Source organism: Paroedura picta, chromosome 10 (assembly GCF_049243985.1).
Source record: "Paroedura picta isolate Pp20150507F chromosome 10, Ppicta_v3.0, whole genome shotgun sequence".
Taxonomy (NCBI): domain Eukaryota; kingdom Metazoa; phylum Chordata; class Lepidosauria; order Squamata; family Gekkonidae; genus Paroedura; species Paroedura picta.
Window position 1 is genome coordinate 63,408,723 of NC_135378.1, and position 26,686 is coordinate 63,435,408.

At 41.6% G+C, this 26,686-nt stretch overlaps 1 protein-coding gene across 1 annotated transcript in view; it reads right to left on the minus strand.

Moving 5' to 3' along the window:
- The window catches only part of MYOZ2 (myozenin 2), a 34,420-nt gene extending 14,418 nt beyond the window's left edge, over positions 1-20,002 (minus strand). The window contains exons 1-4 of the mRNA XM_077300450.1: positions 19,838-20,002; positions 19,152-19,254; positions 7,837-8,006; positions 2,265-2,394 (exon numbers count right to left, since the gene is read on the minus strand). Of these exons, the coding sequence (XP_077156565.1) occupies positions 2,265-2,394; positions 7,837-8,006; positions 19,152-19,227 (376 nt within the window). The 5' untranslated portion in view covers positions 19,228-19,254; positions 19,838-20,002. The remainder of the gene's footprint in view (positions 1-2,264; positions 2,395-7,836; positions 8,007-19,151; positions 19,255-19,837) is intronic.
- Positions 20,003-26,686: the final 6,684 nt, after the last annotated feature.

The following is a 26,686-nucleotide window of genomic DNA, read 5'->3' on the forward strand; positions in this document are numbered from 1 at the left end:
CTATTGTGGCATGAAACTCTAGCATTTGCGTAAAACTCTATTGTTTAACTATTGAGTTTATGTGACTGCTTGAGGATCATCCAGCATGATGATGCCACTTCCAGGTTGTACCAGAAGTGGATGCAGATCTTGCCCTTTTATTTGCAGATCCAGCACAGAACAGGCCAATTCTACCCATTTACAGGATTTGCGCAGAGCTCTGACTGGCTCTGAGCAATTTTTCAAGTAGGAAAACAAAGAAACTTTTAATTGACTAAACTTGTTTCAAAGGGCAGACAGCCTTCCTGAAGAATAGATCATATTCTAAAATGGGTGTGTGATCACCCCCTGTCCTTGCAAGCTCTTCTTGATTAGATAAGAGGAGCTAATACATATTTAAGGACATTGTAAATTGCCTTGCAAGTTGCAAATTATCTTAATGTACTTGGTATGATTTAAAACTTGTGCACTTCTTTAACTGCATTGATTTGTTCAAAATATTGTGTTACGCTCACAAGTGAGGAAAAAGCTTCACTCAGATTATAATTATTCCACACAAACCAGTTAGCTTGCTAAAGGGCCAAAAGAAAAGGCTTCTTTGTTACTCAGTGTCTCTGAACAAAGTAAACAAGCATCCTTGCAGCAAAGAGCTTACACGACAGCATAAACCATCCTTGCTACCAGAGAATCAAGGGTTCCTTTCAAACCTTTCAAAGGATTCCTTTCAAACCTTCACACAGAGATTTGCCTATTAAGGCAGAATATGGTGCAATTGGTGCTGCACACCCTCCAAGCCATAACAGTTCTAGTACTTTCTTTAATATAAGATAAAGGTTGGATGATTGTGCATGTGATGGTAAAAAGAGAGATTTAACATTTGCCTGCTCTGAGCCACCTGGGAAGGGTGGGCTATAAAATAAATAAATAAATATTATTATAATTATTATTATTATATATTTGCTAGACACAGATCAAAGGAAGATGTGCTGATCCGTAGTAGTTTTGAGATCTTATCCACACATGCTTAAAAATGAAAACTAAAAATGTAACAGAATTAGGGCCTCTTCAATTAAACAGGACAATCAAAGTTTAGTGGTTGTCTTAGATGGGATTCACTCATATCTTAAGTTGCAAGGAGTTCCCATCACAGAGAGCAGCTTTCTCAGCTCCTCTTCCTCATGGCAGTCTCGGTTACTCTCCCAAATCTTGCTTTTCATGGCTCCAACCTCATGGTGGTACTGGGGAGATGCTATTATTTCTGTGGTTACTGGTACTGTAAGTCTTATGTCAAGTGTAATGCCACATGCAGCAATCTCTAGGCTTGGACATGTATATGCAAATGAAGCAAATAAACATCCTTGTGCTTATTTTATAGAATTTATTCTGGAACCGACAGTGAGAAGTATGCAGTGTGGGTAGGTTAAAAAAACCTATTCAATTCATAGATACCATGACATTTGTTTTTCCAAATTGCCTTTGTAGTACGGTGGTGAAAGTAGTTATATATTGAACTGGTATATTTGTGATTCCAATAGTGCACCTGGCTATTAGAATTAGATTTATTAGGTGGCCTTACTATATAAACCACCCACCCCTTAGCTGTAGTTCTCCCTTTTTAAAAACTCGATGATTATGTACAATTTACTGAGACAGTAGCACTCTGAACATCCTCTAAAATGCTGAATATTAGTATTGCTCTTGTGCTGGAAACAGATTTTCTGGACGCTGAATTCTGTGTTTGCATTGTGCAGTCTCAGCATCATGAAAGCAGCATCAGGGCTGCAAATTCCTATTGGCTGCTTCTCCCTGCCTAAGCCCATGCTTGCAGCATCTCATAAAATAAAATTTGCAATTCCAGTTTTATATGGCTCCTTTCTGTTTTACCCCTTCAGTGGAATACTTGTCTAGTGTATCTCCCCTGGTGCAATAATGAAAAAAGAAATGAGTGAACAGAAGATGAACAGTTCTCTCACAACGAGACAAGCCTTACACATGACATTGTGCTATTGGCAATCCATCAAAACCAGTCTGAATATCTCACTATAAATAAAATTGGTGTGTGGGTGTGGGTGTATTTATTGAAGAAAGCCTTTAGACAGCTTGTTAAATGTCTGATTTCATGTCATTGGTCATCCCACAGATGTCATAGGAGCTCTGACTCAGCTGTGTAGGCTTGACTGTTGTTCAGATTTGTGTAGTTTCTTTAAAGATTCATTCTTAAATTGCCTGAATGAGGTTGCCCACTCCTGGTTTTGGCCTGCTTTAGACTTTTCACAGTGGCTTACCTGGGGCAATGCTCTCAGGGTGTGGAGGGCCCCGTGGATCAGGTGTATTAGGAGGTGTGATTGGTGCATGCTGCTGGCCAGCTTCCATGCCACTACCATCTAGCTGAACATACTGCAAGACTTCATTGTGCTGCATTTGAATGAAAAGAAATAGTACAGCTATCAGGTACACAATAGAGACGCCAAGTGACTGCTGAAAACAACATCCCAATGACCTGGCTTTACTTAACTGGGATACTTAAATAGTAGCTCTCTGTTTAATTTGGCTTGTTTTCTCACCACTTTCTTCCTTTCCGCTCTGTTATCTGAGAACCTCACATTCATCTGGTGCACAACTCCCTTATGAACTGGTGAAGTTTTAGTCTTGCTTCAAAGACATGGCACGAAATGCCACAAAGATTAACTGGCTTTCACAAGCTAAAATGGAAAGTTTCTGGCAAGCTGGGAATGATGGGCATCTTATGCTCTGGGCAAGTGAGTTATCTAATAGAATATCCACTTTTCCTGCAGCAAAAATACTGTCAGATGCCTTTACTTTAAAATGCTATACATATTTTGGCATACAAATGGCTCCCAAACAAAATCAATAGCCCTTATTTCAGCTTCACAGAGAAGACGAAAAACTACTGCACTGCTCATGAATTTGAAGATATCTATGAAAAAAGTTAAAAAGTCTGATTGCTGATCAGCTAGTGATGTCAACACTTAATGATTATCTAGCTGCATAGATGCAGGCCTGTTTTTTTCACAAGGAACATCCTCAAGTGGGGTAGAGAGTTTTGTTTTGAACTAAGTTCTGTGCTTCCCAGCTATGTGTAAGCCCAATTTGGACTGGGAGTGGGATGGCGAGATATGGAGGATTTTTCCAACCTTAAATGACTCCAGAGGCACTATTTACTGTTTTGGGTCCTGCATATATACTGATGAGCCATGTGTCATATTTCCACAATGGGCCAAGGAATGCCCAGGGCCATTTCAGATCATAGTTAGGTCCACAGTGCCCTTGAATATCAAATTTACAGCACAGAATGCACCCGTCATATTCCGCTACATTGTTTTTGCTGCTGAGAATGTTAGCCAGCACTTCATCCTATGGCCAGATCAGGAGACATTTTACGAATCAATGTGGAAACCAGGGTGGGATATATGTAATTTTAGCTCTATATTCATTTCTGGCTATTCTCCAAAATGGTTTTTAAGATTTATTATGGAACCTGAGAGACATGTTCCTACTGAAGAGGATGTGACATTATTTCTGGGTGAACTTCCTCTAATTTATTTGGTAAAGAATATGGAGACTTGGGAAACACCTAGGGTGTCACTACAGAGGCCATTTTCCAACCATGTTTTGTCCTGATCCTTCTCATGGGTGGGAGATTGAGGCCAATGGGAGGAGTTTGCCTGCCATTGACTGCTTCCACATGGAGGATTCCCTCAGCTGTTATGTTGCAACATTCCCTCTTCTTTTTCCCCCTTAGCATGGCTTCCCAGACCTTTCCCCATGTCCACTTGGGGGATTCTTCATCCCCGTTCCTCCTGCTTGTCCCCAGATTTGTTTCTACATGTGATAGCTGAGTGAAGTAAAAACTTCCCACCATTTTTTTAAACTTGTAAATCATTGTCATGTGGTGAAAAACCCCAATTATCATCCAGCACCATTTTGTCACATTTGAGTCTGAAATCATTAAAAAAAACTCAACACAATCATGTTATAATGCAAAACTATAACAACACAAACAAGGAGATACAAAAACATGGGCTGTTTTATCACGCCTTTCCCCTCTTCCCCACATGCAGCATGAAAAACAATTGCCAGTAAATGATGCACGTGAGAAAGAAAGAAAGGTGCCAACCAAACATGGGGGCAGGTTTTTTGTTGTTGTTGCTATTTTGTTATATTGGAATTGTGTTGTAATGGAATCAGCCATGTTGTTGTTGTTTTTAAGGCAAGGGAAGCTTGTGAAGGTAGATGATAGAAGCAATGCTGGGGGAGGAAGGGAAGCAATGGCTGGGAAAGCACAACTGGGGAAAGCCCGACTTTTCTCGCTTTTGCATGTCTCAGCCCTGTCATACACACTGTTGGATCCCGCATCAAAAAATGGAACGTGGATTTCTCCTTGATGTAGACCAACTGAGGGGGCAAGTCGGGCCAGCCGTGCAACTATCTCTGAAGGGGCCCAATTCCATGTGGAACAAGGGGGAGAAATGGATGCAACAAAAGAACAACCAGAGCCTAATTGGTTGTGCAGAAACTGCCACAGTGGGGCAAATAAGCCTGGTCTCCTCTTGGAATGCTTATAGTTGGACTTGTACATTTCCCACATAATGTCCATAAAAGGATTCCCCAATTTGCTTCAATTTGCAATCATGACAATAGCCCACTTGATGAAAATTATCAACCATATGGCTTTACCCATTATTTCATGGCCACATCCCAAGCTTTAATCATTGTTTCTGTAACATAGAATTATGACTCTCAAAAAAGTCTGAACCTTATTTTAGACATAATATGGAAATGAAAAGATTTTTAGACTATAGGCTATCCTTGAGTGCAATTTCTTTCAGGAAGGATGATTTCTTTAAATGATTGATCCATGTGCAGATTCAAACAGCTCTTTTTTCACCAATAACTTGGAGAGTCTTATTAGGTTATACTCAGTATCTATGCTGTTGGCAACTTGGAGGCAAAATGATGAAGAATGTGAAAAAATTGATACAGAAATTATGCTTACAGCATTAAACTGGTTTTCTACAACAGGTTCCACGTAAAGTAAGCAGAACAGCAAACCTTTCATTTCTGTAGAAACTGATGGAGTTTTTACTGGCATTTTTTTGGACTGACCTCAATAACTTGGTACTTTGCCACTCAAGAGTGATGATCCTTCCAATATGCCTGGCAACGAAAACTGTAAACTAAACCACATCAATGCATTTTAAATAACAGTGTTAAATCTTACCCATCTTCTGGTGACCTGGATATCTCAAGGCCTTTTACAGATCCTAAATAGCTGCTTCTACAAGCACATTAAATGTATGATTCATCTTGTCTAGTCTTGTTCTACTCAATATATATCATATAGTAGCATTTTTCCTTATATTTCTCTTCCATCATGCCCATGACTTTTCTCTTGCAATATTATTTGTAGCAGTTCTCCTATCATTGTTATATATAATAGGTTTTTCAAGTTGGTTAAACACTTTCAAATGTTCAGTGCCTTGAGGGCCTTTACTGGGATGAAAGGTGGGATAGAATTTTTTAAAAATGTTTTTTATCCATGTCATCTCATGGATCAGGAACCCTGACCCTCAAACGGATGAGAAAAGTATAAGTGCTGAGAAAATATTTTGGAATATTGCAGTGGATTGAAATTTTCATAACTGTACAAACCTGGCCGAAAATATCTTGACCGGACAGGCAATTGTTAACTAAATAAATTGTTAACTAAAGAAATTAAACCCAATTTTCATGTGTTACTGCTTCTCATTTATGCCATTTTTTTTCTTGACTTGTTAAGTCTTTATTTCTGGAATGCTCTGTTTCTACAAACTTCTTCTTCGCCAACAGTCTGGGATTTTAAATAGAATATGAGGCTTTTCAGACCTTAGTCTATTTCTTCCAAATCTTGTTGCACTTAATTGGTATAAAAACTTAGCAGGATGATGCCTGCTCATCAAATGCATGAAGCATTATCTTGAGGCGAAAGTAGAACAAAAGACAGGAGACTGGGGAACAGATATAAAGCCGAATATCAACTGCATATTGATGACAACCCAGCTCAGATCCCCAGATGACCTCTTTCAGTGTATGTATATATAGGCTTAATGCTGAAGCCAAAGATGATAACAACCATGAATCCTGTTCATATCCTCAGACTCAACAAGCTGAAAGGCATCCTGTTTCTCTATTGTGTCCCGTTCCCTAATTTATTGCATAACTAGTGGTGAAGTCTATTTTAAAACTGGACTGAGGGCTGGTGCCCTGGCCCTCCGCCAGTTCTGACCACAGGAGGCTGTAGAGAGCATTGAGAGCATGATGGAAGATATGGTGGCCTTCCCCTGCCCCAGCCAGTTGTGAGGAGGCAGTGAACAGCAACAGAGCATTGGCTTGGGAAATGGCAGCTTGTACCACTGGTGCCAGCAGGGTGGAGGCAAAGGAGATGTGCGTGGCCATGCTCCCCTCTAGCAGCTATTAGAAGTCCAGCCACCACCCCTTTCCCTCTGCCCTTAGCTGTTGGTGTCAGTGGTGCCTTTTACTTCACTCTTTCCCCCTCCACACACATCCTGCCTTCCCCTGACAAAATCAGTCAAGTCTCTTTGTCCACTTTCTCTGCTATAGTAACAATAGCATCGTATTTTATATTTTGTACTTGGGACAATCATCCTGGCCTCGAGGAGGATTGGTCACAGACTTGTTCTGCCCCCTGAAACTCTTGTTCTTACAAAACAACCATTAGTGCTTCAAAAATTGCATTGTCCTATCATGTCTGTCATCATGAGTTCAGACAAGTGCTGTTTTTCAAAAGCTTCTATTTTAGCTCGGCATGAACTAAGCTGAATTTTCTGGGCATAGCAAAAAAGCATATCCTGACAGCGAATGCAGCTGCCTGCTTTTTAAAAATCGCCCTTTGAAGCCAGGAAATACTAGAGTGTCCCAATAGTAATTACTCTATAACATGCCCTAGAGCAGGGGTAGTCAACCTCTGGTCCTCCAGATGTCCATGGACTACAATTCCCATGAGCCCCTGCCAGCATTTGCAAATGCTGGCAGGGGCTCATGGGAATTGTAGTCCATGGACATCTGGAGGACCACAGGTTGACTACCCCTGCCCTCTGACCAAGTTCTCTCATGGTACATATGTACACAGCAGTGCAAATGTGCATTTGTTTCTCACATGTAACATATATCTTTCTTCAAAGTTTCACACACCTTTCCTCAAGGTTTTGCTTCTGTTATGGTCATATTTCATTTAGGAGCACCAAAGCAGAATAGTTATTTATTTATTTATTTATTTATTTATTTATTTATTTGATTTGATTTGATTTGATTTCTATACAGCCCTTCCATATGGCTCAGGGCGGTTTACATACAAACACAGGGGATACATGGAACGAATTAATACATAATATAAACAATCTTGGAAAAGATAATATCCTCCTCTCCAATGTCTTTCATCCACTGACTACATAAATTCCTCACCGATTTGTTGAACCTCCCTGATACACAGACAAAAGTTGGCTAGTATTCTTTTGCCCCTTGCTTACAAGGCTTCAAGGACTCTCTGCTGGGCTCATCACTTTATTCTGAAATCTTTTCAAGACCAGTGATACCCTTAGAGACTGTGGTTCTACAGTTTGAGTCACCATACTGAATTCAGCTTACTATCAAGTATACTAGCCTATATCTCCTGTTTTTACTACTTGCCCAGGTCTGCAAAAATGTGATGGGATGGTTATTGACAAACAACTGGTATAACTTGTGGCCATGCACAGCTATTTCTGTACAGCAGGACACAAGGTCTGCTTCAGACCAGTCATATCCATTTACAAAAAGTTTATAATTTAAAAGACTCACAATTCTTGGCTTGCTAGATAAAAAGTGTAGGTTTTCATATGTGTACTTGTCAGATCTCCTTTGTCGCATCTTAAATAGCCTTGCTCCTCTGTTACTGAGTAGTGACAATTCTTCCAGCATAATGTCTCTGGGAATGCTGACCTTTTTCCCAAGGTCTATTCCAGGTGATTCTGCAAAATAACACAAGCATACATTTCTAAGAACATTATTATAAAAGGGCAGAATGATCCAACACAGTTAAACATTCTAAGTCAAACTGATTCCAGTGACAGCAGAAAGCAGGTGCTTTAAACTCTCCTACCAACACTGGTTTAATTTTTTAAAAGTATCTTTTGGCAAGAGGGCCAGCAGACTTTCCCAGTCTGGACATGTAAAATTAGAAATACAATGCCCTTGAGAATGTACAGCAATTTGTCTTACCACTGCATAACTATAGCCAGCTTCAATAAAACAGCTGAGATTAGTGAAAGAAGAAGCTTCTAGGGGGAAACAAAGAGGCTTGCACTCTGCTCCCATAGTCCAATTTGTTCCTGGATATTAAAAATATCCAAAGAAACATGGGTGGGAAACAACCTCCCAATAGTATAGTGCTAACTTAAATGTTTGTGCCCATGTAATCACTTGGTGCATGGTGATATTAAGGGGAAGAAAAAGCAAACAAGAAAGAATTGAAAGTGAGAGAAGGACCTAATAACTCTACTTCCCTCACATGGCAAAATGGTGAGATAAATTCCTAGTCACCATCCGGCCCAGAGGATTTCAACTCATCCAGTGTAGTTGAGAAGCACTTGGCTGCACTGGATGAGTTCAAATCCCCTGGGCTGGATGGTGTACACCCGACAGCGCTCAAAGAACTTTCTTGAGAGCTTGTGGAGCCTTTGTCCATCATCTTTAGCGCCTCTTAGAGCACTGGAGAGGTGCCAAAAGACCGGAGGAGAGCAAATGTTATCCCAATCTTCAAAAAAGAGAGGAGAGTTGACCTGGGAAACTATAGACAAGTGAGTCTGACCTGAAGTGCAGGGAAGATAATGGAGCAGGTTTTAAAGGGGATTGCTTTGTATCAAGGAAGAAGTCCACTCCAACATTCTTCAACATAACTTTATTTAACACCCACAGTAATGATCTCCAGGAACTGGCAACAAATGTCCCCCCCCCCCCCGCTATACATAGCCTTATTCCCACCCAAACTTCCCTTGCATGGGAACCCTTTTTAACCCTATATTACGTGGCACATAATTAATTAATTAATTAATTAATTTTATTTCTATACCGCCCTTCCATATGGCTCAGGGAGGTTTACATACAACATGGGGGATACATGGAACGAATTACTATATAACATAAACAAATACAACAACCACAACAATCTAAATAACACAATTTCAGTGATCTTAAACAACAATATAACAGGAACAGGAACTTAGCTAAGGCCCTTAGAGAGGACAGACTGGTTCAAGCCATGGAGGGGATGTCTGAGGGGGTACCTGTTGTCTGTCTCAGGCAAATATAAGATATTACAGAGGTGATTTGCAATTAACCCTATAATACCCAGCACATAATACCAGACAATATCTCTGCATCTCTAGTTTTCAAAACCATTTTGTTTCCTTATGAATTAAACTGACAGCCAAATTATTGCATTAAAATTCAGTAACACTATTGGGGCCTGGGTAGATTGTTCACAGACCACATTTGGTCTACAGATCACTAGTTAACCATCTTGTTCTTGAATCAGCCCTGTATATTTCATGTTTTTTGCTGTCCGCCAGAGATTGTAATAACTCAGATGTTTTCAAATACAAGACAGGCCACAATATAAGGCTGATGGGCTATGTCCATCTTGCTGAGTGAGAAAGTCTTTCTTAAATATTGCACATTAGTCAGCATCAGTCACTTCTCCTGCTCCTCAGTTTTTCCGCACACAACAAGTTAGATTGTGAGGTTTCAGTGTAGCAGATGGCATCCCAACTTTTGGCATTGCCTTGGTTTTATATGACTGACCCAAGGTGTCACAATGGGCAGTGCTACCACTGTAGCCAGTGTGAATTAGTACAATAATTCAAAGCTGTTGCATGACACAAGGCTGGGCAAGGAAGCAATACACAGTACCATCTTGGCAACAAGTTCCTGAGATTATGCCCGCTGAGTAAACTTCAGTAGGATTCTGAGTCAATAGACATGTTCAGGATTGCACTGATAGTCAACCAAGGATTAGAAAATTCATAGAATCATAGAACCATAGAGTAATAGAATTGGAAGGGACCTCCTGAGTCATCTTGTCCAACCCCCTGTACTATGCAGGACACTCACAACCCAATCGCTCATCCCTTGAGCCTTCACAGAATCAGCTTCTCCGTCAGATGGCTATCCAGCATCTGCTTTCTCCCGAGGAAGCATGTTCCAATGAGAAAATGCTCTTAATTCATGTAATTGTACACGTTCAAAGTTTGATAATATGATTTGATTCTGGAAATGTAACTATGTTATTAAAAAGGGAAAAACTGTTTCTGCTTCCCAAGCAGAACCACTTCTTTGAGGTAAGATGATTTCTCTAGACTCAGAGTCTCTACCAATTCATTTGTATAGGAGGAAATATTATTTTTCACACAAGTATTCCTTCTTAAATGTTCTGTCTGATGGTTCCCAAAATATTTTAGCCTGGCCAGACAGTATTTTCCACAGGAACGTGGGAGAAACTCGAAATGAGTCTTCCAGAAAATAAGTTTTGCTTCCAGTCTGGCAACTCCCCTTTTGTGTGTAAATTGGGATTAATGACAACTCAGGAAATATGTTTTAAATTACATGTGTTAGAAATACAAAAAACATAGGTGGTAATATACATGGGGCAGCCTATGAGTTACTCCCGAATCAACCAATGCAGCTTCCCTGCGTGGTCACTGGGGCAACTTCTACTCACTGCTAGTTCCTAGGTAAGTGCTGTTTACAAGATGGTGGATCATTTGTTAGGTGGGAGGACAGAAGTGCTTCTGAAAGGGCGTTACTGCCACAGTTAATGACATTAGCTGCTATACAGCACTATCAAAGCAGTCATCAACTTACTGTATGTTACAATACAGAAAACTGGTGTGGTGGACTGACTGAAATATCAGACTGGGAAAGAGGAAATCTGAAATTATTTTTCACGGTCTGCCTTGAAATTTAATGGCTGATCCGGTGGGCCAGTCAGATTGTGCCATTGCTTCCACCCTCATGGGGTAGTTATGAGGGAAAAAATTGAGAGAGTTCCATATACACCATCCTGACTTGTTTGATGAAAAGATGGCATGAAAATGCAAGAGAATGGGAATGAATTAATCCATAATCCTTTAAATAATTCATTCAGTTTCTACATTTCCAGCAATGAAAACCTTTATCCAAACATCTTTGTATCATCAGTCCCGGTTTTAATTTTTCTTTGGAGGGTAAGAGAAGGAGGGGTTTCTAGAAAACTTAGTGTAGGGACTCATCTAGCCTTGACTTTCAGATGCTTCTGACTCAGAGTAGGTCTTCAAAGGTACTGCTGTCTTAACAGCTGAGCAGCAGCCAAGAGAGAGTGAGACTAAAGTCACAGCAGCCACAGGGATCAGCCCCACCTCCTAGGACACAATAAGAATTCCTGCAAGAGGACAAAAGCTCCAACAACTTTTTGCTGCGTTCTTTAAAAGTCTTGTTGCTATGGCTGAAGACGGAAAAGGTGATCGCCCACTCAAGGCAGTGTTAGACAAGAGGTCAACAAATGGAGAGAGATGTGTGGGTGGCAGCTCCACCCACAGGGTCAAGCAATGTCCTGATGGAGAGGAGGGTAGGCGGAATGGTAGCAGAGCATGGAGTCTCCACACACCCCTCCCAACATCTTAAAAGTATCTTCCTCAGCTTTTCTTTTGGCAATATAATATGCACTTCTCACAGAAAATGTGCAAACTAAAGTTTTCAGTATAGTAAAATTCATGTAAGGATGTTGTTAGCTGCTGTGAGATAGCAGGCTGGGAGCAGCAGCTTATAAATATAATAATAATAATATTAATAATAATAATAATAATAATAACAACAACAACAATAACAGCCTTGAGTGGTCCATCTAATGTTAACATCCTGTTTCACACAGTGGCTACCTAATTATCCCAGAATATGCCAACAGCAGGGCACTGAGGCCTTCTAGCACTGGTCAGAGGTTTATTGCTTCTGAATATGGAGGTTCTGTTTAGTCACTGTGTTGAGTTAGGTATAATTTTCTCTCCCAATGTTATTGTAAAGGTCTAACTTGACAATTATGATCCACTTATGCCAACTCAGACCAGAAATATTTTTTTTATTAAAAGGACACCTTTGACTCATGTTTGACTCTGCTCTTTAAAACACCTTTTTATCTTAATAAAGCAGGATGCTCTTTGCTCAGAGAGACTTCTCGTCATACAGATTGCTTGCTAATGAAGGCTAAATGAAGGCTTGATTAATCCCTCATGCACATACTTCATATATCCTTCCTGTAGCAGAACTTTCATTGGCCATCTCGTGTTTCAAGCTAGGATCCGAGCCACTTAGTGTGTCTAGGCAGCTACCCAGAAACGTCAAACATAAGGTTCATTGGGGCCCTCTGTCAAATTAAAACACAGTTGCACTGTCTGCTGTAATTAAGCTGTGGATGGAGCTTGCCTGATGCTAGCCAAGTGTAAAGTGGTGATGAGTCAAAAAACAAAACAAAGCAAAAACCTGACAGCAACAGCACAATAATCTGATAGGCAAGCTACATGTTTCCAAAGTAGAAATCAAACAAATTATTAACGCTGATGATGATGTCAGTTTATCAGTTAGGTCAGTTTTCACTCTTTTATCTTTGATCTTTCCCTGTGCCAGCTGGTAATCAAATAGGAAATCTTATGTCAATGTCTAGCAACCACCCATCATGCTAGAGCTGCTGTGCAATCTATGCCTTTGGTTTGGTGGATGCGTTTTAATAAAGTCTTCTCTAACCAGGAAGAGTTCTCTGCTCCTCAAAAAGTCCCTTGAAACACTTCAGCTAATTTGTACACAAAGCTATTGTTTGAAGATATCTGCTGTTCTCCCATGGTTTAATTTTATTTAGCTTGTTGATGGTCCTCAGAGTGTAGAGCCTAATCTCGTTAATATAGTAAAATCTTCACTTACTGAACCAAAAGGCTATAAACTAGGTTGGATCATAAGTTTATTTTCTACTAAAAGATGAGCCTTCTTTTGACCTAAGGAACCTTCCAACAGTGCAAGAAGACTTTCTTCAGCAGAAGAGCTCTGGTCTGCTGGCAGAAGTTTGTTTGCATCAGCCGAAAGCTCCACCATTAGCAGGATGGAAACTTTGGTTCCAATCCAATATTTTCTACAAAGGTTTTACAGAGCTTGGATTCAAAAGAATGTTGGCTTCTGTTCTCTCATCTCAGTCCCTACCTCAGTTTCAATGCCATTGGAACATGTGTCCTGTATTAGAGATCTCATTACTCTTACCACTTGAAATGAAGAATGCCACAAGGCTAAAGTTGTGTATTCAGAACTAAGTTCAATGGCACTAACCCTTTCCACATAACGTTCTGGGCTGACAGATGAAGTGTGAGAGGCAGCAGCATCTCCACACCAAGTTATGCCCATTCACATACGGTCTTTACATATGGGCATAAGGCTCCTTATCATATGGAGAAACACTTATGCACATAGATATGGCCCCATTAATAATTAAAAATAAATGTACACATTCAGAACAGGGCTTGTTTCTATGCTGCTGCTTCTCCATGCATATGTTTAGTCTCTTCAAAATGGATGGAAGGGGTTACTTACCTTGAAACATGCTTGGTATTGTACATCTAAGTATGTATCTATGAGTGCGTGATTTAACAATTCTTGGAGAATGGCTAGATCCAAAGAACCCTGGCACTCCACATGCACATGTGTAACAACACAGATCTGTTTAAACACTTAACTGCTATAAAGTTAAATGCTTGTGGAAAAATCATATAAATAGCATGACCATATTTATTACGTTGTTACTATCATGAAGTCACCCCCAAATATAACAGCAAGCAGCATGTCCTAGATTTCAGCCTGGATAGAGCCTCTCCGTCTTGCACACCTACTGTAATATTTGAATAAATTAAAATTGTACATGTAAGAACAGAAACAGGTTTACAAGTGAAGCCCCACCTAAAACTTGTGAGGAGGGGATATCCCATCCCCCACCTTTGCTTCAGGCAGGTAAAACATAGTCCCGTTTGTGTTTTCTGATGGGGGGGGGAATGAATGGAGAAGGGGTGTGTGTGTGATGAAGCAGCCCTCTCCCAATCCAGAACACCACGAATCCCCCCCCATAAAAAGGGGGGGATACTGTATCATTCTGCTGTTTCTCCATAGCAACGCAGAAGTGTTAATTTTAAAATTAAAAATGCTTCTGTGTTGTGGCATTACTACACAGCAATGCGGAAGTGCCTTTAAATAAATTTTGAGGTTTGGGGGGGAAGAAAGTTTCAGTCCAGGAGAGAACCGCTGTGCTGTAATTGGTGTCTTGCTGTGATTGACAAGCCAAGGAGCAAGGGGAGAAGTTTGGCAAAAAGCCACAACAAGGCAGAGGGAAAACGCAGGGGGGTCTCTTGTGAGGAGGCATGCAAATGCGCGGCTTACAATCATGCATTTGTAAGTAGGAGGCAGCATGAGGTTTGCGCCTCCGTGCGGAAATGGTCTAGATATAGCTAAGTTAAAAGGCATTGGTCAGGGTGAACTTGACACATTTGGGATTTTTAATATGAAGAATTCATGTTTAATTAAATGACAAGGCATACAGTTTCCCAATTATAATACAACAGACCAAGAAGTTCCTAATCATTTTTTGAAAGATTTGCTCTGATTAAAGGAATAATGTGGGAGTGTGGTTTATGGATGCATTTATAGCTGAACCAAGCTCTCTTTCTGCTTTAAATTTCAAAACAATGTATTTGAGAAAGTATATCAGGAACATAAAAAGATCTAACCAATAAGGACTGAAATATATTTTCTTTTGTTATAAGTACTTGCAAAATGAAAATATTGTATAGGAGTAGAATGGGCTATAAGAAACCATAAACATTAGTGAGCTATTTTCTGATCCAACCTTTAATGTTTAATACAATTAACACACTGGAACTAAGGCAGCAGTCATTAACACAGTGTGGTGTAAGTCCCTTTGAATTACAATGAGATTCACTTCTGCGTACACATGCTTCAGACTGAATTGCATATATGTGTAGCTAAACGTGGTCGCCATAAGCACCTTGATACTCTTTTTTGCTTTTTTTAACCCACAGACATCAGATACTTCTGGCCATAATTCACTCAGTTGAAAAGCTTTATTCTTATTGATACAGGCGTGAATGATAATACAAAACAAAAAAGGTACCCATCTGCTTTTTGTTAGCAGGTATAAAGAGAACTTTTGAACTATGTACCATATTTGCCGGCGTATAAGACGACTGGGCGTATAAGACAACCCCCCCCAACATTTCCACTCAAAATATAGAGTTGTTACATTACATTACAGTACCTGTCATGGTCACCATTGTATGGCCGCAGCGCAACCTCAGCGCCTCCGGCCCGCCCCTGCATCTCCCTGTGACCAGCACTAGTGTGCAAGTGTGCATGTGCGAGCTCTGCGTGGACAAGCGGTAGCCCGGAGCGCTGCTGCTTCCTGCAGAGCAGAATGGGCTGCTCACATCGAAAAGGCTGGCTCCCCTGTCTCGCTGCTGATGCTCGCTGCAGCCTCGCTGATGAACCGCTGCGGCCGCTCTGGATACTGCACGACACTGGATGGTATGTAGAATGAGGTGGGCGGGCATCGGGAGGCCACTATGGGCAGCTATGTCTATCCCAACTGAAGTGCACCTGGCGTATAGGACGACCCTCCCACTTGGAGGCATGTTTTTCAGGGGGGAAAAGTAGTCTTATATGCCAACAAACACTGTAACAATGTGTGATTTCATGTCATCTGGCAGAATGCAAGTGAAAACAAGTTTTTTCTTCTTAATCTCTAAGAAGAAGAGCTATTTTTTATACCCTGCTTTTCACTACCCAAAGGAGTCCCAAAGTGGCTTACAAACACCTTTCCCTTCCTCTCCTCACAATAAACACCCTGCGAGGTAGGTGGAGGTGAGAAATCTCTAAAAGAACTACTCTACAACAGCTCTATCTGTGAACAGATCATCAGAGAGAGAGAGAGAGAGAGAGAGAGAGAGAGACATAGACAGGCAGACTGGCATTGGTTAGATCTGCTAAACAAAGCAGATAATTAGATTGCTTCCAGGTTCCCATCTTGACTTGGAGATCCGTGATGCCATATTGAGCAAATTATTGGTGGCAGGCCTTGCCCAGTTATGAAATATTAATTTCAAAATATTTGAAATATTCAGGAAACCTCAGATGTCCCAGACTGGCAGGTGCTATGGCTTGTTGGCTGAGTGCCTCCTTTTCATAAAGAAAGTCCTTAATCTCCAATTAAGGGCTGAACAGAGCACATAGGGCTGAACAGAGCACACCCTAGCAACCAGTGGGGTATTGAGGGTGGGGTTGGATGGCCAGATCCAGGTTGGGAACTTCTGTAAATTTGGGGGTGGAGCCTAGAGAGGACAGGGACCTCTGTGGGGTGCAGTGTCAGAAATACCACCCCCCACAGCAGCCATTTCCTTCAGACAGCCAGAGTCGTGTAGTGGTTAAAAGTGGTGACCTCTAATTCGAAATACTGGGTTTTATTCCTCATGCCTCCACATGCAGCCAGCTAGGTGACCTTAGGCCAGGCACAGTTCTGTGAACTCTCTCAGCTCCACCTACCTCACAGGGTGCCTGTTGTGGGGAGAGGAAAGAAAGAGAATTGTAAACCACTTTCAGTTTACTTCGGGTAAAGAAAAGAGGGGTATGAAAACCAACCCTTTTTCACTGTAGTCAGGAAATCAACTGTAATTCTGGGTGCATTTCTGCACACAAAAATGTATTTTAATATTTGCCTTATGTAGGCAGCATTCTGTATTCTGGCCCCTCCACATGATGTCCCCTACATCCAGCGTCTGAGTAGCATCTGGCTCCCTACATCTTCCATTTTAAAGCATGCCTTTTGGAATCCCAAAAAGTAGATTCACCACCCTAAAATTCGCAATCCACTGGCGGACAACCAGCAGGCAACCAACAGAAGGAACGTATGGAGGGTGAAATGCACAATAGTCAGCCCTGCAATACCCCGCCCTCTCTCCACCCTTCCTCCTCCATTTCCTGCTCAGTGAAGGAGGCAGGGTGGGTGTGAGTGTGTGTGTGTGTGTGTGTGTGTGTGTGTGAACCACCCCCAAATAATTTGCCCGGATTGATTGGGGGGTGGTGGCTCGTGGCTGGGAGCTCATCGGGAGCTTTTCGGCCATTTTAAATAACCATGGGGGGATTTGCCTCCCTCAACATGTCCTCCGGTTGCCTGCCATGTTTTTTTGCAGGAGGGCTTTAAATAACATAGCAATGTATTTTCATAGAACTGAATACATCTCAAGTTAAAATTTAAAAAGGGGACGAGACCAACAAACCACCGATTGGTTGGCCCTGTTTATTGACAGGCCAAGAAGCAGTGAGTGAAATGGTGTGTCGCTCTCTTGTTTGCTGTTTGTGCAGCATGTGTGAAGGGGAAGACGTGGCAGGAAGGCTTTGAAGTGGAGGAATAGTGTGATTTAATATCATGCTATTGCAGATCGCAGTCATCTCACCATTTTGCCCACTATGCAGAAATGCCCTGGTGAATCCCCAGGTGCCTCCTGGAAGCTGGTATTCTAAGTGGGCTAGATGGAACAACTGTTTGAGTAAAACGGGAGATGATGTCTCTTTGGAAACAGATGGATGAGGAATTAGAGGGAATTCTTGGATCCTTTACTGTGTAATAATTTAAAAGATTCTTTAAGAAAGCTACCACAGTTCAACTACTACAGTATAAGTCAAAACAAGTCTAAAGTATTGACAAGCCTATTTTTCCAGTAAGGAGAAATCAGTTTGTCTGTTCATGATATGTTTGTGGGGTACAAACAGAATAATTCCAAATTGTTTAAAGGCTGGATAGTGGTGTCTATTGGAATAATGGATGGGCTGGTCTCTGTATACTTGTATGTGCCTGAGTATGCAATGTATTTGGGTGTTGCAGAAGTTAGTATAACGTTTCAGAATTGGGGGAAGAGAAGGCAGAAGGCTTACTTTGTTTTCCCTGGCCATTAAAAACCTCTTTAGTAGTCCTGTCTTCAATGAAGGCTGGATTCATAATACTTTGTGAGAAAAGTTATTGGTGTGCCATAATTGTGTGCCATCAAATTGCATTTGATTCATGGTGACCCTAGGACCACAGGGTGTTCAAGGTAACAGAGATGGCATGCTATACCCTTCCATTTCATAGCAATTCCATTTCATTCCATTTCATAGCAACCCATTTTTTTCTGGTGGTCTCCCATCCAAATACTAACCATCAAGAACTCTTTTACCTTCAAAACCTTTCAAGACTGGGCTAGTGAGGGTTACGAGGCTGCTATTGTAACCTGTATAGTTAGGGTGTCCCTGGAATTACAGGTCATCTTCAGACTATAGAGATGAGTTCTCCTGGAGAAAAGGCTGCTTTGGAGGGTGGACTCCATAGCATTACCCTCCACTGAGGTCCCTCCCCACCCCAAATCCCGCCCACAACCAGCCCCACCCCTCCAGATAATCCCAGCCCAGAGCTGGCAACCCTACTTTATAGTACCTTCTTTTTGCCTTCTTGTGGAAATGTTGATAATCCAGTCTTTCATAAATCTGTCCTAAAGACCCTCCCCCCCAATCAACTCCAAAACATTTTGTGCAAGAGATTAGTTGGGAATTGTACATTGAATGGTTGGATAAGACTACAGCCAGCTTTGAGTGGGCAGAAGTGGAGAACGAAACACAGTTTGCACACTATATATATATCCATGAATTTTGAAAGACACTTCTACAATGGTAAAGACATTTTCCACACATGAACGGTTCTTTAGTATGGAATGTAGACATATTAACCCCCCTCCCCAATAATAATCTGAAAGTCAATCCCAGGCAGAATGTACATCAGCTGTTATATTACTTCATTCCTCCACAGCAGTTGTTCATCTGAAAATAGCTTTCAAATGAAAAGAGGCAACTACAAAAGGATTAGTTACCATAGGCAGCATGATAGCCCATGAGATTATTTATGGCAGCACACCCAGAGGCAAAGCTTTAAGAGAGTTAATGCTGTAAGATTAAAAAGAAAGGTTAGAGAGTGACACTGGACATACAGTCATAACAGGGATTTAGCTAGATACCATTTCTCTGGATTTCCTTCATGATGGCAAACGCTTGCTGCTTCCTCTCTTTGACCAAGTCCGAATGTGATAGCATCGTGGTTTTCTGAGGTGATTTTTCTCACTAGGAAGAAAAAGTCACTTTTAAACATTATGGAGCACTGCTTTACACTTTAATTTGCATCACTGGTTCATTTGACTGGCATTTGCCTGAGCTGTGTTTTTACCTTTAGATACTTGCAACTCTATTTTACCCAGAGATGACAGAAGATATATGCATATGAAGCCCAGGGGACCAACAGAATACATCAAACAAGCTTTGCAACACACTAGGCTGGGCCTTTTCCCTTCCTGCTCCCTTTTGCTGGTTTTGGTAGGCTCCTTGTGCTTACAAATGATATATTTTAAAAAAAGAAAATACCTGATTGAGTTCAAGGTCATATCTTCCTTAAATCTTTCTTTGCCCTCTTTAAAGCACAAAACCTGTTGAGCGATGCCTGTAAAAAGCTGGGGAGGCTAAAAACTGAACAAAGCCCATCAGCTTTTGGATTAGCATCTGTTAATAAGCATCAAGCTAAATCAACAGAGAACCATCTTGCATGAAACATCTGCAACATGTATGATAAGTTGTTCATTTATTGTTTGAGCAGACAAGTTTCAAGCTCATAGGACAATGTCATCATTATCTCAGGAAACAATACACTTACCTTATTGTTTTCTGGAGAACAGTGATCCTGAAGTTTTAGGTGAAGTGTATGCAGATTGTTATGAACAGGAATGACCTGCCCAGTCCTGGATGGTTACTACGCTTCTTCTTGGGTCTGCATGTTGCCTAGGATCGAGACAAACTGGGGACTGACCCTCTCCAAAAAGATTGGCATCTAGCTGACATAAAGCAGCTATTAATAGGAGCAAACACTCCAGCCGCTCATATCTTCCTGGCAAAAGAAGAGAACAGAAAGCATTCAGCTGCACGCACCACAAAAGAGTGCATCTCTCTGTATTTGAAACAACACTTCTTCCTTCTGCAGTCCAATCCGTCATCACCTTTGAGAATACTAATATCCATGCTAGTTATTCAGAAAAGGATCCCATTAAACTTACCAGGGTAGCCAATGCCCTTGAAAGCATACTCCAAATCAATAACTTATGTTTGCTAGTGCTGGAGCACAGTCTTGTTTAATCCATTTTGTTTCCTTGGATTGTGATTATATATGCCAATAAATGTTTTCTGAGTCTACTGCAGACCAGTACAGCTACTGTCTGAAAAACTCACTAGAAATGGATTTAATGGGTTGAATCTAGCCAGATTTCCCACTATACCTCTATAGATTTCCCACTATATTGGAATAAGTAGGCCCCTGTCCCACAAGGGTTTTGCCTGGGTAGTTCCACATAGCATTTTTGGTGGTCAAAGGAGATCCCCTTCTCCGTGTTCCCCTTTTCACCAATGTAAATGCTTGGGTCCAACTGAATAACTATGAAATCAGTACCACTAGTTATTCACACATCAAAGAAAACAAGGTATGTTAAACAATGGTTACCCATCTTTCTTAAGGCAAGTATGTGTTATACCTTTTCATACTGAAAGTGATGCATTCTGAGACCTGGGATACAAACATCTCCAAGAAGTCTGAGCAGGAACCAGGAAATATTCTCATGCTAGTACACTTAAGAATAATCTGAATCTCTCAGTCACTAAGGTCCCACCCTTTTACCTGAAAAACCTTCAGCCCACAAATGTCTATATTCCTGTTGGGATGTTAAGTAATTGTTTGTGAAAAGCCAGTCAGAACAATGACATCATGGAAACTGAGGCAACAGCCCTTAGTTAAAAAGGTGTGTTAGTCATACTCAGGGAAAACACTGGGACAGGCTGACAAACAATACACAACCACCTATTGGAAAGGTTGGGTAAAGAAAAAGGTGTGAAATGGCTCCTCCTGCAAGTGCAGAATACTCAAACAACAGAATAACTTGGCAGATTTCCCAAAAATGGGGCGGCTTTTGAAAATCTACAAGTCATCACAAGTCCATTATTTGGTTTACCCAAAACTGCGCATAGGTGGGGAAAGGGTAGGAAGCATAGGAAATACACTCTGAACCAGGGGTAGTCAAACTGCGGCCCTCCAGATGTCCATGGACTACAATTCACTGGCAGGGGCTTCTGGGAATTGTAGTCCATGGACATCTGGAGGGCCGCAGTTTGACTACCCCTGCTCTAAACAGTACACTCTGATATGATAGCCATCTTCAAATATTCACAGAGGATGGAGCAGAGTTGTTTTCTGTTGCCTCGGAGGATCAGACCAGAACCAATGGGATGAAATTAATTTAAAATAATTTTTGTCGAAACATCTAGAAGAAGTTCCTGACAGTTAGAGCAGTTCCTCATGGAACAGCTTCCTCAGGAAGTGGCGGGTTCTCTTCGGAAATGTTTAAGCAGAGGCTAGATAGCCATCTGACAGAAATGCTAGTTCTGTGAACTTAGATAGATTGTAAATGGGTGGGCAGAAGGGACTGTGTCTGAGTTTGGCTCCTGCGGCCTTTTCTTGCATGACCAGGGAAATGCTGATTGCCACTGGGGCCAGAAGGTGAATTTCCTCCAGACCAGACTGGCTCAAGATTCTGGTTTTATTTTTTTTTGGGGGGGGGAGCATATGGAACTGGGGGTCACTGTGGTGGACAGGTAGTTGTGAATTTCCTGCATTTTGCAGGGGGTTGGATGAGATGACTCTGGAGGTCCCTTCCAACTCTATTCACCTTGAAGTCAAACAGCAAATTAAGGCTGTTTCCGCACAAGGACCAATGTTGCCAATTGGTTCCACAAAGCGGAAACGCTATTTTAAATAGTGGAATCTCGGCGTTACGCATACCTGCATTTGTAGTGGAATCCAGTAGCATTTCATTCGTTCCCCACAGGTTTCCGGTCTCGCAGGAATCGCTAGAAAGGAAGCGATTTTTTTTGTGCTTGGTCCCGCCCCTGGCCATCAATCAAACGAACAGCCAGTGGGCGGTTGTTATCATGCTCCGGAAAAGCCCTTTTCCCTTTAAGCACAGGTTTAAAAAAAAAACATGTTGCAACGAATATGTGTTGATTCGTTGCAACGGAGAGACCCATCTAGCTGGCGTGTGAGCTGACGGTTCATCGTTACCACACTCCCTCGAGTGAAACCCCCCCCCACGGGTGCGATTTTTGGCCAAAAATAAAGGGAACTTGCAAACGGGGCTGTGTTGTGCTTGGGGATGTAGGGGAGCTTTAAAGCACTTCTGTGGAGGGACTGTAGCCGGAGAAGCCTCACTGGGTGAATGAAGCCTTGCTGGTTCGTTGCTTTCCCCGCTTGCTTCGAGGAAAAAAAATTGCGATCGCTTCGCCGGAAGTTCGGAGGAGAGAGCCAGGGGGAGGGACTTTGTTGGAACCGCAACAATGAGAATGCACAGGTCTTTTTCGCTAGTGTTTCAGATTGTTTGCAAGAGTGTAACGCTTTTCAAAGGGTGAATGCACTTTTCCCGATTTCCCTAGAAGCGCTACAACGAATCGCTTTTTGCGGAACTGTTGCAGGAGTGTTGCAGATTGTGTGCAACGTCATGTGGAACTGCAAATTAGTAGCGTTTACCATATGTAAGCCTTCTGCTACATTAAACTTGTGCGGAATGGCCCTAACAATTGCCTATATGCATACGTTCTCTGTTGTGGCCCCCACCTTATGGAATAGCTTGCTTAATCAGGTTAAGCAGTCTCCCACTCTACTGGCTTTCCACAAACTATGAAAAATTGAATTATTCAGGAGGGATTTTTCACACAGGTAAGAGGGCTGTACTATAAGGAAAATGGTTCAGAAAGGTAAAGGATTAGGGAATGTAGACTATAATATTGTCTCGTTATAAGTCGAGTATTGTCTAGATATAAATATTCTCCTATTGATGACTTATTCATTCATTCATTCAATTTTGTATACTGCCCTTCTGTGGAGACTTTTGGCTTACATGCTTATGGCTTGTTTCAGCATTGTTTTGGCATTGTATCAAATTTCTACAAGTTTTCAAATTTAAATCCAAACTCTATTGTATTGTTTATTGGCTGTTCCATCCACAGATCATGTTGACATATGGTGTCTCCCCCCCCCCAACCATTCACTAGATATTTGGAAGCCATAGCTGGATGGCTTGAGGAGAGCCACCTGAAACTCAACCCTTCCAAGATGGAGGTCCTATGGCTGGGTAGAAAGGAGGCAGGACAGGAAGCACACTTGCCCATTCTGGCCAGGACTCAACTGAACACTGCACCCCTGGGAAAGAAATTTGGGGGTGACTTTGCATGCCATTGTCCATGGAGGCGCAGGTCATGAAGGTAGCCTGTCAGGCATTTTATCACCTTCATTAGGCTAGGTTACTAGTGCCCTACCTGTTTTTTGAGCACCTAGCCATGGTGATCCATGTGATGATTACCTCCATAATTGACTTCTGTAACTCGCCCTATGCAGAACTGCCCTTGTCCCTGACCCAGAAATTGCAGCTGGTGCAAAATGGGACCAGGTTACACTTCTAGAGGAATGGCCATAATTGGCATATCAGTCAGAGCTGATAAAAGGCATTATGTACCATAGAGGACAACAAAGTCTTCAGCTAAAAAAGGGGATCTAGCAGCACCCCCCCCCCCCAAATTATGAACTTCTTCTACAGGGAAAATTCAGGACAAGCTGAAAATGAGGGAAGATTGATGTGTTCATGGTCTGCTTGTAAGCTTGCTGGAGCATATGAGCAGCCAGAGCTGCAAACAGCATGGCTGATGGACTTTTGGTCTGATTCAGTAGCCCTCTTTTTAATGTTTTAATGTTCTTAAACTGGAGCCAGCTCTGGAGGTCAGATTGATTAGAGTTGGGGAAGGGAGTGGTCTGGTTAGTGCAACGTTTTTCCTTCTCTGCTAGTGCTGGAATGGTTCCTGTTCATGAATCTGCAGCCCTTGGCTCCCAAGCAGAACAGAATCAGTTGTGTCCATAATGCTAGATAACAAAATAAGGAGGCAGCACAGTTTAGTAAGTCCTCTTCTCTCCCTGTCTTGTGCTGCAGTAACAACGTCTTCCTACCCACACTAAATCCAGTGTTCGAAAACAGTGGTCTGAATTCAAAGAAGAAAGTTGTCAAAACACCACACAGCTAGCCAGCCATGGCAATCCAGGTGACAGTGGAAGGGAAAGTAGCAGAGAAAGGGAAACATTTCCTTAGCCAACCATCTCCTTTCTTTACCAGCTGCCTACACCTGTCAGACTGATTCAGGAAAGACAATCAGAACAGAATGCATAGTCTCTCTCTGTTGACTCTATCTCATTATCAAGACATAACCATGTGTCTAGGTAGTTTGCTAAACCTCAACTTAGCTTGCATGACTCAAAGAAGCAAAGGAATTCCTGGATCAGCCTGAGAGGACTTTTACCTATAGATTTTACAGTGGGGATCATTAGGCAATCTTTCTTTCACTGGGAACTTTGCCAAGCTTCAGTGAGGATAAGGTGGTTTCAACAGTGTGGTTTCTGCTACAGGATTCATGAGTCCAATAAAAGTTAATCCAAACATTCGTTCACCAAGAGCTCAGTGCTTCTAAATGCTGACCTATGGCCTGGTCTGTGCCCCATAGCCAGACAAGGAGGTTCACTGTACTGCTTCAACTGCAGGTGATGGCTATCACTTTTTTAAAACATTCCTTGTGTAAAAACTCCTCCTTGCAAGTAGACAAGTAGCACAATAGGATGTAGATTGGGCTAGAATTTTACTCTCTGTTGGGATAATCTTTTTTTTTTTTTTACTACAGGGATTTTTTTGTCCTGTTATATGAGGGAGAATTTTCACCTGAAGCTGAAAATGGTATAGTCATGGTAATTGTAGTCCATGGACATCTGGAGAACCGCAGTTTGGCCACCCCTGGTATATAGTCCATTCTACACTTCAGGATTCTATCATCTCCTGTTTCCACTGAAGTCCATAAAATGGGAGTTGCTCATGAATGTCTTGCTAAAATACCTCTAGTTATTTTATGCACTGACAGATCTTCTTTTTCAAGAAAGTAACTGCAAAGTCCTCTGTCCAACTTGTAACTCCTTGTTTCTCCCTCCTAGCCCTCTGTGTATGAGCATTCTCATTTTGAAAGCATGGAATCTATATCTAAGCCACATCTTTAGGTCTAAGCATTTACTTTTGTTTTATAAATTATGAATTATGAAAAGACTTGATAAGAAGTTTAAACTCTTGCTTGAAAAAATGTGTGCTTTTTTTTCTGTTCTGAAAGCTAATGTTGTCATATGACATTCTTTAAAAAGAAATCTAGAAATTACATATAGGAAAAATTGGATTATGGACTTCAGGTTTTTTCCACCTTCAAGCTTGCCTTCCTTTGTGGTCAGCTGCACAAACCAGAGGAAACTGCAGTGAGACTCACCAAGCCCACGAGCAACAAGACCAGACATGGAAAGCTTTGGGTCATGAACCGCATCTCTTTTAGACATGGATGTTGCTCTGGGATTCAAGAAGATAAATGTCTGATATTTGTTCAAATGTAAATCCCTTTATTAAAACCTCATTTTCTCTTTTTTTTTGGTGCTATGGAGAAATGAATTTTTCTTTGGAGGTCTGGACTGAACAAAATCTTCATTGTGATCTTTAAAAATCTCTTTTGAGGATCAACCCAAGATGAGATATAGTTCAGACTGGTTTCTCTTTATGATGTTAGCTGGTTGACCCATGAAGTCATACACCAAGGGAATATGTACATCCCTCCATCACACAAGACTGAACACAATGTGTGGATTGTGCCCTGGTGTTCTCTTCAAATGTGTAAGGAATCTTGAGGTGCATTATTACAGGCCTATTAAGAAAGTAATCCTACTACTCAGAATCCTACCCAAGTTAATTCAATAGGTCTAGCTCCCATCAAAGGTTATTAGGGCTGAATCTGCATGGAACTTTTATTACAGGTTGATTCAGTCCCTGCTATCTACACTGAATGCAATTTCCTTTTTGATTTCAGGTGATTTAAATTTTTCATCTGCAACAATCATGATTGATCTGGAGTAACCCTACCTTTCCCCCGCGATATATAGAAGTGGCTATAACCCTCAATATTTCAGTAATCGACATGAGTAAAAGTGCAGCTCTCTGCTTTTCCTGAACTAACTTGCTACCTCGAGCCTCCAACACTGTAGAAAAGCACTGATTGGCCAGGGCATCAGTTTAAAGGCTTCTTCATTCCCAGGTTGCAAGGCTTCCCTTAAAGGCTCCAGAAGCCCTAACCTCTCAGCAGAGATTTTCCTCTTGGATTTATTCCCCCTCCTCTGCTGTTTCCAATCCTCTCCTCCCTCCTCCCCCTTCAAGAAAAGAAAGAGGCTCCTGCTGTGCTTGCCCCCCCCCCCGTTCTGAGCTTTCCTAATCACATGCAGAACACTTTTCTGTTTTAATTGGGGGGGGGCGGTAGAGAAAGACCCAAGTTCAAATCTATCTGAATTCAGCAGGATCTACAACAGAATAAACAAAGTAAGTGCAGAATTAGCCTAGGATGGCACTAT